The sequence below is a fragment of the Gavialis gangeticus genome, unplaced genomic scaffold (genome assembly GCF_001723915.1).
Source record: "Gavialis gangeticus isolate Ggan-Ray unplaced genomic scaffold, GavGan_comp1, whole genome shotgun sequence".
Classification (NCBI taxonomy): domain Eukaryota; kingdom Metazoa; phylum Chordata; order Crocodylia; family Gavialidae; genus Gavialis; species Gavialis gangeticus.
The window spans coordinates 163298266-163312774 of NW_017728992.1; the positions used below are offsets into that span (position 1 = coordinate 163298266).

General features: G+C 46.8%; 1 protein-coding gene across 1 annotated transcript in view; it reads right to left on the minus strand.

Moving 5' to 3' along the window:
• The window catches only part of RRM2B (ribonucleotide reductase regulatory TP53 inducible subunit M2B), a 34289-nt gene that overhangs the window by 18350 nt on the left and 1430 nt on the right, over window positions 1–14509 (minus strand). Inside the window, exons 2-4 of the mRNA XM_019519395.1 lie at window positions 9297–9413; window positions 7948–8081; window positions 6189–6283 (exon numbers count right to left, since the gene is read on the minus strand). Coding sequence (XP_019374940.1) covers window positions 6189–6283; window positions 7948–8081; window positions 9297–9413 — 346 coding nt within the window. The remainder of the gene's footprint in view (window positions 1–6188; window positions 6284–7947; window positions 8082–9296; window positions 9414–14509) is intronic.

Consider the following 14509-nt stretch of genomic DNA (forward strand, 5'->3'; position numbering starts at 1 on the left):
GGGTTGGACTTGATAATCTGCTCAGGTCCCTTCCAACCCTAGAAGCTACGAAACTATGAAATGATCTGAACGTGTTGTGCCTCAAACAAGAACACGTCTCAGTGAATGGTAGCCACTAACACCATGCAGGGTTATTGCAAAACCCCCCAAAAACATGCTACCAGCCCTGCTTTCCCAGTGTCCTGAGTGAGCCTGGAAATCTCCCATGCAGATCAGGCACTGACTAGCCTTTCAGCCTGCTTCACTTCTGAGATTTAAAAAGCAAACAGCCCAAGGCACTATGGCTGCACATTTAAATCTATAAATTGAGAGGTACAAAGGCATTTACACAGAAAATCTGCACAAAAGTGCAGGAGTTCTAGTATAATCTCAAAAGCACATGTAATGGAAAGACAACATGTAATATTTTTTGTTCAAAAGGTGATGTTCAATACTAATCTTAAAAGACCCAATTTGGATTAGTAGTAAAATCCTATGAAGATCACAACTGGTGGCATCCCCAGTAAGCAGCAGGTGCATTAAAAGTTACAGTGAGAACAACTAGCATTGAAGGATTCATAATCTTTGCTGACATTTCTTAAGAGCAACACAGAAGAATGATTGATACTTAACTTGGCTGCAGAAAATTTTTTCCCTTCTCTAACTCTCATTTATAAATGTTGCATTTTAACAAACATAAAGCTATTATTCCATAAAGTACAAACATCCCTTTCCCGCTGACAGCTTTTGGTGCCCAGGAATCAAATAGTTTGAAACACTTCTTCAGCAACTACCATAATTACCTGAATCCAAAATGACTCTGAATTTAAGATGACCCCCCAATATTATTCTATACATGGAAAATGTATAAACTTGTTATAATTTATAGAATCAAATTATTGCAGGGTCATCTTAAATTTGCTCCCTGCCCTGCTGCAGTGGGGAAAGCAGCGACAGTGAGAAGATGGTAGGGAACTCAGCCTATGCATCCCCTCACACCTCTGGGCATGGAGCACATGGTTACATCCAGCCCAGGGCATGGAGCACATGGTTACTCCTGTCTCAGCATGGCCAGAGAGCAGCTGGTGCAGTGGCAGCAACTCCAGCTGGGCCCCAAGACAGAGATGGAGTTGCTGCCACCTCTTCTGCTGCTGTGGCCAAGCTAGAATTGAAGCAACCATATGCTCCATGCCGTGGACTAGAGCAGAGCTAGAGCCACCTGGAGCCAGAGGGCAAGTAGAAACTGTGGGTGTGGGGAAGTAGAGGTGGCAGGGGGAAGCAGTGGTTGCAACTGACCTCAGCCTACTTCCCTACCCGTCAGGACCTTGTACTCAAATCCAATACAAGGGGCTTCCCCACACAATAAAAGGGGGGGAAACCCTATCTTGGATTTGAGTACCATATTTTCAAGCATATATCCCGCGGGCTATACACGTTTTTACAAACTTGATGGGTGGGTGCAGGCTATACAAGGGTGCAGGCTACGCAGAGTCTTTAGAACAGCACAGCCCGTCCCCGGCTGTGGGCTCCAGCTCTGGCTCTGGCGGCCGTGCCCAGCAGAGTGCAGCTGGTGGCAGGGAGCGGGGCTCTGCAGGGGAGGAAAGGGGAGGGGATGGATGAGGAGCTGCGAGCCCCACTGCCTGCACTCTGCTGGGCACGGCCACCGGAGCCCGCAGCCGGGGATGGGCTTTCAGGCTCTGCAGGGGAGGGGAGGGATGAGAAGCTGCGAGCTGAGGGCTCCGGCTCCAGCGGCTGTGCCTAGCACAGTGCAGCTGGCATTGGCGGTGGGGAGCGGGGCTCACAGCTCCTCATCCCTCCCCTCTCCTGCTGAGCCTGCAAGCCCAGCAGAGCCCGAGCTTGTAGCCATGTCTCAGGGTGTGGGGAATACATGGGTGCAGGAAATACACAGAGTATATTACAAAAACACAATTTTCCGCAGGTTATACATGGGTGCGGGCTATATGTGCGAAAAATATGGTAAATACATTTTTTTACACTGCATTTCTGTGCATGAGGTTAAGTCTGCTGCAGAATAAAAGTTGTTCTTTCAACTCCTTCCTTTCAGTCAGTCTCCTCTTCTCAACAGTGAAAACTAAGAAGCCAGGCAGGGACAACATATATGATATGGCTAGGTCACAGAGCTCCCAAGAAGAGCAAGATTATCAAAGACTTAAAGGACAGAAGCTTAGGGGAAGGAAGACCTGCACAAAATTTTAAAAACTCAAGTGGAGTGAAAAACACCAAAAATGAGATATTCTTTATAATATAGTTATCTAAGAAAATGGGATTACCAAGAGCCTAGGGGTGGACAAATTCTGACCCACAGGCCACATCTGGCCTTCACAGGACTTCATTTCCCAGCAGCCCCTACCCGCAGGGCTGAGGCTGGTCTTTATGGATACCCCAGCCACAGCTCTGCTGTGATAGTGCAAGGCTGGGCATGCCATGGAGACAGGTGCCAGCCATGCTGGCAAGGAGCACAGCAGGCCAGGGCAGAGAGCTGCTCTAGAGCAGCTGGGATCTTGTGATGGGGTCAGCTTGTTTTGGGTCCAGGGCAGAGCTGTGATCTACTGCCTGCATGTTCCGGGCAGGGGCACACAGGCAATGGATTGCGGCTCTGCCCCAGCTTGGGACCACATTGTCACCGCAGCAAGAAGCCAGGGCAGAGCCACAATCTGCAGTCTGCATGCTCCAGCAGGGCTGCACAGTGTGCTCTGGCCCTAGACCAAGCTGCCCCCACCACAAGTTTCCAGCAGCTCTGGAGCAGCCCCCTGCCCTGCCCTACCAGTGTGGCTGGGGCTGGTCTCCATGGCAACCCCAGCCTTACACTATCACAGTGCAGCTGTGGCTGGGGTCTCCATGGACACTAGGCTTAGCCACACTGGCAGGGGCAGCTGGGAAACAAGTCACTCTGACAGTCATTTTGTCCACCCCTTGGTCTAGGACCACTATTCTATTTCTTGACTTTCCATAATTTTTTGTCCCCTCCCCCACAAGAAGGTGGCATGATTAAATGTTTTTGCGTATGCAACCTATACTTTCCTCCTCACACTCATCTCAAGGGAACATTCACTTGCAACCAAAAATGTACACATCCAGTAGCATCCCTCATAGTATTGCTCCAAAATGTATTAAGAGAAAGCTTGTACAAATTCTCTGTGAAGCCCCCCAATGGGAAGCTTGCTCTTTGTGTTCTAACAATTAAGACAACCAAATGAGCAAAATAATCTATGTGTGTGCTACAAAGGTTAAGAAAATCAGTGCAAAACCCTCAGATGGGAAGGGCTTGCCCCACACAGCACATAATAAAAGTGATGCTGAGACCTCACTCTGGGATTATTAGCCATTCTCTTGAGAGACCTTTCAAACCATCTTCCCTGTGACACCACAACTATGGAATTCCCTGCAGCACATTTTCTAAAACTAAATAAGCCTAGACAAATGAATCCCAAATTTTGGGGGTTTTTTACTGACAGAAAGCAGTGCAGGCACTGAATCTTATGGTGTCACTGCAAGATGATCAAGGAGAGTTGAAAGCACTTAGCAGTAACATAGATCTCAAGCTTTTTAGACTCAAGACATCTCTCATTATGAGACTCAAAGCACCCTTCAGAAAATACCACTCTTCACTTTCACTCATATCTTGACAATGGAAAGAATAACAGAGCAATTCTTCTGTTGCAAAGAACTCAGGAAGCCCACAACAGATCAGAATGTTTTTGGCACTCTAGATTCCTATTTGAAATCTCTGAGTTTACCTTGTGAATCATGTGTAGGTTTTTGGACTTAACTGTGCTAATATTACATGGTGCCCTGCAGCACCCCAGCATGCCATGACACCCTGGTTGAGAATCATTGAGACACCAGTGGCCTTTCTGAAGGGATGTGTGTATTGACAGTTGGCAAAGTACACACTTCAGTACCTGGGCATCAGGGGATGGAACCCCTCTATCTACTCCTCCAAGTCAGCCAGATTCTGGTACAGACTTTGTAATCTTTATAACCTGGCTGCCTGATCTCCCTCCTGCCTCCATCCATTGCTTCCAACCCTTCTTAGACTGAGTACGAGCCAGCAGTGTGCCCCGTTGCAAAGAAAGCTAACAGCATACTGGACTGCATTGGTGGGTGTGTTGCCAGTAGGTCCAGGGAAGTGATTATTTCCTTCTACTCAGCACTGGTGAGGCCCCATTTGGAGTACTGTGTTCAGTTTTGGGCACCCCACTACAGAAAAGAATGTGGACAAATTGGAGAGAGTCCAACAGAGGGCAACAAAAATGGTGAGGGGACATGACATATGAGGACAGGCTGAGGGAACTGTATTTATTTAGTCCACAGAAGAGAAGATAGAATGGATCTGATAGCAGTCTTCAGCTACCTGAAGAGGGGTTCAAAAGAGGATGGAGCTAGACTATTTAAGTGGTGGCAGATTACAGAACAAGGAGCACCAGTCTCAACTTGCAGCTAGGGAAGTTTAGGTTAGATATCAGAAATAATTTTCTCACTAGGAGGGTAGTAAATCACTGGAACAGGTTATCCAGAGAGGTGATGGAATCTCCGTCCTCGGAGGTTTTTAAGACTCAGCTAAACAAAGCCTTGGCTAGGAAGATCTAGTTGGGAATGGCCCTGCTTTGAGCAGGGGGTTGGACTAGATGACCTCCTGAGGTCTCTTCCAACCCTAACTTTCTATGATTCTACCTTTTCTACATACTCTGTGTACAGTGAGCCAGAAAACCCAGTGACAGTAGTGGAAGCATGACTCAGAGAAGTTCAAAGCACTCAGATCTGGCATGTGGTCCAAACACAGCACTCTGGTGTCTGGGAGAGAGAGCTTGACTAGGGCAGTAAGGAAGCTGACCTAAATATCTTCTCTGCCATGCTTGCCAATCAGTCCAAATGCAGAAGACAACAGGATCCTTTGGTATACCGAAACAAGAGTGCTGGGAATTTGACTGACAAAGTTAGAGCTGCTAAAATATCTATGCAAGAAGGATTTTGCAGTGTGTCCAGAAAAAAAAAAAAAAAACCCCCAAATAACGCCCCCATCCCCAAGTGCTTTACTGGAAGCAGCAGCGTGTTATTTTGACTCAGCTTCAAGCATCTCTATAGATTAGGTACTTCAGTGGGCTTTTTGGCGCTTTCATCTAATAGCTGACTAAATCAGCTATTAGATAAAAGCACCAAAGAAGCCCCACTAAAGCGCTCAATCCATACAGACATCAGGCAAGCCAGATCCAACATGCTGCCTCTTCTGGACATGCACTGGGTTCAGCCGAGTTTAAAGTGCCATTATTGGGGAGGAGGGGCAGGCGGGGGTGTTGGAGTTTAACATCTGCAAGCAGCTTCAGAGTAGCAGCCAAATAAGGCACAAACATCAGTCAGTCATCTGCCTAAGCAGACCTGCTTCCACTATGTTCGAAGTCAATGGTTCAACCAAGCCTGCCAGTCCATAACAAGCTAGCCAGACACACCAGTTTGTGCACCCAACAGCACACAAGGACAAGGAAATGATGTTAACTAGCATCACATCCAGCCACCTTTGGCTCCCCAGGCCAAATGACCAAGTACACATGTACTGTTGGGGCAGTTAGGTACATATCCAATGTGAGGCTCAAACTCACAACTCTGGAGCTGTAGCAAGACACATTAACAGAGTGCCACTACATGCTGGCACTTCTATCAGCCTGCAGTGAAGGAAATGGGTCCCTTCCTGTCTCTCCAAAGTAACAACCGGAACCCTATTAACAGTTCCTAATGGTGTCACAGAGATATTATCGGCCCACCACCAATAGCAAGGCCAGCATTGGTGCAAAGTTACAGCTCCAACTGTCCATGAAATATACACTAGGCACAGATATTTTATTTGGGAGGGGGGTAATATCTTTTACTGGATCAACTCCATGGCCGGGAGAGATTTTAGACAAGCTTTCGAGCACAAAGTGCTCTTCCTCAGGTGACCTGAAAACAATCCACAAGCACCTGTCAGATCTCATATCTAGGATCCTGATGCTGCTACCCCTCAATATTTATGAATTAAGATACTCACGCATGCCTGATTTTTTTTCAGGTTATGAATTACATTACAACTCCCTGCCCCGTTTTGAGAAAATTTAGCCCCACATCCAAGTGCTAGAGCCCATGTACAAATAAATCATTTCCCTTCATTCATCTGAGGCACATGCAAAGGAACAGCCTCATTAAAAACTACATACCAAAAGTGGAGTCTCTGTCAGCTATCCATCTCAGAGCCCAATCTGCTTTCTTCTTGACACATGGCATTGTTTCAATCGCATTAAATAAAAACTCTCTATAAAATCAAAAAAAAGGAAGTATCAGAAGATTCTTTTGCAGTGGTCTGTATTAAGGTAGGAAGATTGGGATGCTACTGCGTTCGGCACAGTGGGCATTTATATGCATGTTCTGGGAGTGGGGGGATGGAGGGGGCACTTTAATTAGACTGGCTCCGAGAGCTGCTTTAATTAAAGCACCTGGAACGCTTCATGTATCAGCATCCCTGCACTTCAAAATGGTGGGAGAGGCACTTTATCTAAACCTCACTGAACAAGCTTTAGATAAAGCACCCCCGCTACCATTTTGAAGCATGTGGATGCTGATACCTGAGACAAGGGAGGCTGCTGGAGTGCAGTAATGGCTCAATTAATTGAGTCTGCTCTGACACACTGGAATTGCAGCGCATCAGAGCAGCCTCCCTGCTCATGTATAGGCACCCAGTGTGCACACAGAATCAGAGAAAGTCCCTACCCCAAAGACTATATCTATCTAAACACACAAAGGAACATGGGGAAGCAGATGCACAGAAAGGGGAAGTAACCTACACAAGGCCATGCAGTAGGTCAGTGGCAGAGACAGAACTACAACCCAAGTCTCCTGATCACCAATCCATGCCCTGTCCACCAGACTATGTTACCTGTTATTCTATGAGCAAAATGGTAACCAGGGAGTCCAACCCTCCTGCTGCCTATTTTTGCAGGCTCCAAATAGGCACGGGACACAGTTTCCCCAAAACACATACCCTGATCCTGCCTAGCTCCAGTAACTGTTCTAAATACCTCATAAGAGTGCAGGGTCACTTTGGAAGCCACTTTGTAGCTACTTCTCCCTTCCCCAGATGCCAGGGAGTTCCAGGAGACATAGGCTTCCCCAAGGCAATGAGAGAAATCATCCAGCAAGTGCAATAATGCATAACCAACCCCCACTGAATCAGCCCCCAACCACAGACCAACATTAAAAACCCCCAACTTTGATGATGATTTAAACTAAGCTGATACTATCATCCCGATTCAGGAATAAATGGCTACGGACATTCCCTGCAGCACAGCAGGATACATCTGCACCCAAAGCAGCTGTCAGTGCACAAGGCAGTGTCAGTTCCTGCTGTGCTGATTGCAACAGCAGCTGCTTTTGCACTTCTCCAGGGTGACTGCTGTCCCAGCTGCTCCCCCCTAACCCCCTTCAGCTTCACTACCGGTCATTTTAAAAGGACATTTTGAAGAACAACGGAAACAAACTAGTTGTATGCAAGTGAAATGACAGAACTTCTTAGTAAAGCCAGTTAGCAAATAACTCTACACTGCAACATCTGACTAATAACTGAACTGATCTACCTTAGCTCAACCCTGAACCGACACAAGAACTCAGTAGCAGCAACAGGCCTAACTAATTTTTAACCGGTCATTTAGATTACACGCCACACATGCAGAACTCGGGACAAACATTAGCTAACCTTCATGAGATTCCCATGAGGTCAGCAGGCAAGTATCATTATTCCCAATTCCACAGAAGAGGAACATAGGCTCAGAAAGTTTAAGTGCATGGCCATGGGGAAAGTCATGTCAGCACAAAAGAGAGGCTAGCTGATACTGCTGCACAGTACATGACTAGCGCGGGGGCAACACAGCTTGTACTGAAGTACTAGGTTCAGTGGCTCAGTGACAACATTAATAGAATTACCGTTTCTCAGGATCTTTGATGTAAGTGTCTATTAGCAGACTGTACATCTCTGAGTGAACATTTTCAATGAGAATCTGAAAACCATAGAAACAGCGAGCTTCTGGGATCTGCACTTCCTGGCTAAAACGTTCCACCTACCAAAAAAAATGCCTGTTAGGGTCTCAGTACTAGATGAGAGAATATTTTAAGCCTAGGAGGAAAACAATAAAGCCCTTGCCTTAAAGAAAAAATGGGAACAGTGCAGTTAATTATTGCACGTGTATGCAAATAGATAGGAAGGTTGTGGTGATGCTCTTTGGGAAGCAGTGGAAAAGAAAATTAAATAAATCTGCCTCTGTAGTCCTTATATAAAATGCGATCACCTGGTATGGTTATGCACCAAGGAACAGCAACAACTTTTAATTACATGACAGTTCACAGGCCTGGGCTACGCTAGAGTGCTGTCACAGAGTGTATCCATATCCACAGGACCCCAACTTTCTGCTGGCAGTTACACTACCTCTCTGACCAAAAAAGGCTTCTGATACCACCAAGCAGCTAGTAGAAGACATGTAGACATGCCTGGACCATCTGCAGCCTACCACAGTCCCTTCAGCTGCTGTGCCTTCCCAGAGGTAAACTTTGTACCCTGCCATCCCAGCTGATGAAGCACAGCTATGGAGAGATGACAGAAGCTACATGGGTGTCAAATACTCCAGCAACTTCCCTGCCAGCAGAAGCTCCATTGCAGACAAGGCCATGAAGTATCTGTCACACAGAATTAAAGCATGTCACTCACTCACACAGTCACCATATTAAAATCTATTCCCTGTCCATACTCCCAAGTTATACATACACAAGGTTCAAAATGGATTATTTTCAGTCCTACATATACAATGATTTAAGGCATGCTCTCCTGAAGCTCAGCAGGGCTAGAATTGGCAGTTGTAGCATTAGAAAAACAGTTGCAGCATTTTAATGGTAAATACCACTTGCTTATAAACCTGGAAGATTCCAAGGTGCCCTCACCTTAACACAATATGTAGCAGGTGCCCCACTGGTCTTTTAAAAAGGCTGTGCTAGGGAAAGATAATGCAATTTTACCGATTAAATGAGAAACACAGATGACCATGGTTCAGAACAGAGGATCTAAATGTGAGAATTCTTACCATCATATCAAGACATTGGCCTAAGTAGGACAAGTTGCTCAGATACCCAAGCAAAGATGAGATGATGGGTCACAGATACAATGCAACTATTAATTCAGAGTCATTTGATTATACTAAGGCAAAAGAGAAATGAAAACTATGGCAAGTCAATGTGATGAAGGGCAAAACATTATAAATGGACCCACTGTAAAGATATCTTACCAGGTTTTCATTTACAATTCCATCGCTGGCTGCAAAAAATGCCAGGACATGTGATATAAAATATTTTTCTTCTGATTTCAACTTGTTCCAGTGAGGAAGGTCCTTTGATAAATCAACCTTATGGGATAAAAAGAAAGAATTAGAACACGATTGCCTTTTAGTGATGATAATAACCTAAAATTGGGGGTGGGGGAACTACCACCACTGCTGGCCTGCTAAGCAACCTTTGCAAAGCCAGCAGGCCAAGGCACTTAAGGGAGCTCACCCCTGCCCCAGCCCTGGAACAAAATGTAGGCAGGGCAAGGGCCCCCAAGGGGACACTTACGTGCCTATACACAAATGCCAGGAGCTTGGGGAACAAACGGGAGGAACTTGTCCTCCTGCTAAACACAAATAACTATGATGTCATTGGGATAACAGAGACCTGGTGGGACTCCACCCATGACTGTACCATGGGTACAGATGGCTATAACCTGTACAGGAGGGATCGAGTGGACAAAAGGGGTGGGGGCATAGCTCTCCACATCAAGGAAAGCTACGCATCCCTGCAAGCGGACACAGGCACCCACGGTGTACTTGAGACCCTCTGGGTTAAAATCCATGGGGAACACAGCACAGGGGATACTATGGTGGGGGTCTACTACAGACCCCCTACCCAGGGTCAAGACCTTGACCAGGAGTTTGCCAGGGAACTGGCTGAGGCCACATGCTCCCGGTGTATGGTTGTCATTGGAGACTTTAACTACCCAGACATCTCGTGGGAGGAGCACTCAGCCACATCCGAGCAGTCGCAAAGCTTTCTCTCGTGCATGGATGACCTCTATCTGATGCAGGAAGTCTATGGGCCGACAAAAAGTAAACCGCTGCTCGACCTGGTACTGGCAACTGAGGATGACCTAATCAGTGACCCAACGATTGAAGGGAAGCTGGATGACAGCGATCATGAGCTGATCACCTTCACAATCCGCCATAAAGCTGGCTAGTCAGTCAGTAATACAGAAGTCCTTGACTTCAGGAAAGCTGACTTTGACAAGCTCAGGAGGCTTGTCAGTGAGGCCCTGAAGGGCCCCAACCCAAAGGGGAGGGGAGTTTAGGACGAGTGGTTGCTCCTCAAGGGAGCAATCCTGGATGCGCAAGCAAAGTCTATCCCATCCCAGAGGAAAGGCAGCAAAAGTGCACAGCAGCTCCCTTGGCTCTCCAGAGAACTAGTGGACCTCCTGCATCTTAAAAGGAAGACCGACAAAGGATGGAGGACTGGAACCACCACCAAGGAGGAATACTCTGCTCTGGTCCGGACCTGCAGAGAGCAAACCAGGAAAGCCAAGGCTGTGATGGAACTCCAGCTAGCTACAAATATCACGGACAATAAAAAGTCCTTTTTTAGATATGTGGGAAGCCAGAGAAAAAGCAAGGGCAACACTGGACCCCGGCTAAACCAGATGGGGCAACTGACAACTGATGCCCAGGAAAAAACAAACTTGCTAAATGGGTACTTTGCATCAGTTTTTCACCAGTTCCATGGGATGCTCCCTGAGGGACAGGGAGGCCCGGGTGAGGGAGATTCCTTACCACCCACCAAAGCTGACCTCATGAAGGAATACCTCGACAGGCTGGATACCTTCAAGTCAGCCGGCCCTGATGGGTTACACCGAAGGGTGCTCAGGGAGCTGGCGAGCATCACAGCTCAGGCCCTGGCACAGATCTTTGAGACTTCTTGGCACTCTGGTGAAGTGCCCAATGATTGGAAGAGGGCCAACGTGGTGCCTATCTTCAAAAAAAGTAGGAAAGTATATCCAACAAACTACAGACCCGTCAGCCTGACCTCTATTCTGGGGAAGGTCTTGGAAAAGATTATCAAAGAGGCCATCCTATACAAGCTTGCTGACGGGAATATCCTGAAGGATACCCAGCATGGGTTTGTTGCGGGTAGGTCTTGTTTGACCAATCTCATTTCCTTTTATGAACAGGTGACCTACCACCTAGACAAAGGGGAAGAGATCGATGTCATATATCTTGACTTAAAAAAGTCTCTGATCTTGTATCCCATGATCACCTCTTGGCAAAACTAGCTAATTGTGGCCTTGACCTCACCACGATCCACTGGCTCGGGGATTGGCTCCACGGCAAGACCCAGAGGGTGGTGGGTCGACAGAAGTCAATCGTCATGGTGCCCAGTGACCAGTGGGGTCCCTCAAGGCTCTGTCCTAGGGCCTTTACTTTTTAACATCTTCATCAGTGATGTGGACATTGATGTCAGCAGCGGGCTGGTCAAGTTCACCAACAACACCAAACTCTGGGGTAAAGCATCCATACCCGAGGACAGGAGGGTGATCCAGGCAGATCTTGACAGGCTCATGAAGTCGGTGGATGAGAACCTGATGGTGTGTAACACCGAAAAATCCAAGGTTCTCCACCTGGGGAGGAAAAACCTGCAGGATCCTTATAGGCTCGACAGTGCTACGCTGGTTAGCACTACAGATCCATACATGCTTCTCAAGCAAATCCCGGGATGTCATTCTCCCCTTGTACTCAGCCTTGGTGAGGCCACAGCTGGAGTACTGCATCCAGTTTTGGGCTCCACAATTCAAAAAGGATTTGGAGAAGCTTGAGAGAGTGCAGAGGAGAGCCACACGTATGATCAGAGGTCAGGATAACAGACCTTATGATGAGACGCTGAGAGCCATGGGACTCTTCATCCTGGAAAAGCACAGGCTCAGGGGTGATCTAGTGGCCACCTTTCACCAGGATCTCGGGGAATGTCTGTTCACCAGAGCGCCCCAAGGGATGACAAGATCAAATGGTCACAAACTCCTCTACGACTGTTTCAGGCTGGACATAAGGAAGAACTTCTTTACTGTCCAAGCCCCCAAGGTCTGGAATAGACTGCTGCCAGAGGCGGTTCAAGCACCCACTTTGAACGCCTTCAAGACACATTTGGATGCTTATCTTGCTGGAATCCTATGACTCCAGCTGAGTTCCTGTCCCTGGGGCAGGGGGCTGGACTCGATGATCCTCCAGGGTCCTTCCAGCCTGAATGTCTATGAAATCTATGAAAATAAAAAAGGAAAAAATGGTGCAAGTATAATTGTAGACCAACCCTCCAAACATTCAGAGATTTTGTTTACGTTTCATAGACTTTCATAGACATTTGGGCTGGAAGGGACCCCAGAGGATCGTCGAGTCCAGCCCCCTGCCCCAGGGGCAGGAAGTCAGCAGGGATCATAGGATCCCAGCAAGACAAGCATCCATATGCGTCTTGAAGGCATTCAAAGTGGGTGCTTGAACCGGCTCCGGCGGCAGTCTATTCCAAAACTTGGGGGCTCGGACAGTGAAGAAGTTCCTTCTTATGTCCAGCCTGAATCAGTCGCGACGGTTTGCAATCAATTTAAATCAAGTACATAGTAACTGTGCAGTCCAATGGCCTCTGCCACTGTAACATAAGGTGATTTTCATTTTTAACTAGAAGAAGTGTTTTCTTCATGCACAAAAGTCTATCTTCTGCAATCTTGAAAAAATATAGGACAATAGGAAAGTAAGTCTCGAAACAACTTCATGAGGCTAGTCCAGCTCCCTACTCAAGGAAAGATTGTCCCTGACTAAACCATCCCAGCCAAGTGTCTGTCTAACTTGCTCTTGATAATTTCCAAGAATAGAGATTCTACAGCTTCTTTCAGTAGCCTGTCCCAATGCTTCACCACCGTCACAGTCAGAAGGTTCTTCCTGATCACCAACCTAAATTGGCACTGCTGCAGGTTTGAGGATACTGTTCATTTAGGCCCCTGGCAGACATTCAATTAAAGATGTGAGGGGATCTGATCTGTGATCCCAACAATCATGCTTCCTGCCACGCTACAGGAGGCGTGATTGGGGATAAAATGCAAATCACACCATATTGCTGGTGGAGAGGGAGTCTGGGATTATAATCTCAAAATCCTCCTGTGCCAGCAAGTAGCAAGCCAGTCAGATGATCACAAGCAGAGTAAACCAGCAGAGTAAACCAGGTGAGCGCTCAAAGGCATCCATCAGGCTGGGAGCCCCAAACAGCTAATCAGTCTGGCTACACATACAATTTAAGGCACAATGGAAACCAGTCACAAAGTTATGAAATGCATTTTATATAATAACTTTGTGGCTCATTCCTGTTTTATTGCATCAGTAACTGAATGAACATGTGGTCAGGTTACTACATAAGATGTGATCTACTGTTAATCATGGCTTGAGTTTAACATCTGGCAGAGCCTTAGAGTCACAGCATGAACACTAGGGCTAATATGTCTACAAAGATATTACTGGTGGAAAACTAGCACTTAATTTGCTTTTACTTAGTAACTTCCATCTGTTTATGAAGCACCTCGGGATGAAAATGCTATAGAAAAGGAATTGGCAATATTTTCCAGCAGCAGGCGGCTGGAATGACCTAGGTTGGGTCCAAGAAAGGTAGGTACTAGGACCTGTCTGGCACATCTTCCTGCAGCATCAGAGTCCCTGCTCTGTGGGTCAGATCCATCCCGCAGGCCAGAGGTTGCCGACTCCTACTATACAAATAAAATACTATCTCTGCAGTTCCCACACTTTGTCCAGCTTTATTTCCATTCACCCTAAAAATTATTTCATGTAACCACATGCACACAATTGCTGGTGTCTGCATACCATAACTGACCTGGGGATTTTCCGGGTTGATTCCTTGTCTGCTTACTGTTATACCACAGTGAAAGCTAAACTGAGACTGCCTACCCATAGGTGAAGCAGGGTTAAATTGCCCATGCTCATCTTCCCTTATGGAACAGAAGCAGACATAGGAATACAGAAACTGTTTACATGCCTCCAAATGACAGGGGACAGTGACTTAATGCTCCTCGGCTGCTTAGTGGTTAAGTTCCTGCAATTACCCTGGCAAATAAAAACATTAAACTGGGGTAATTTCTCCCTGTTTGGCTCTCACTGCAGGGCAGCTGCAGATATGGCAACAGTCACAGCAGAACAGCTGGGGCGCAATACAGCTTTGCCTTCCTGTTACTTTGGGCAACACAGGGAAATTGCAGGCTTAGGGATGTTAGAGACTGTGAGATTTGTGATCCCACTGGCAATTGCTGTAATGCTTTAGTCTGAAATTGCTAATACACATTTAGCTGAAAATAAATGCCTGCGCGCGCGCGCGCGCACACACACACACACACACACACACACACACACACACACACACACACACACAC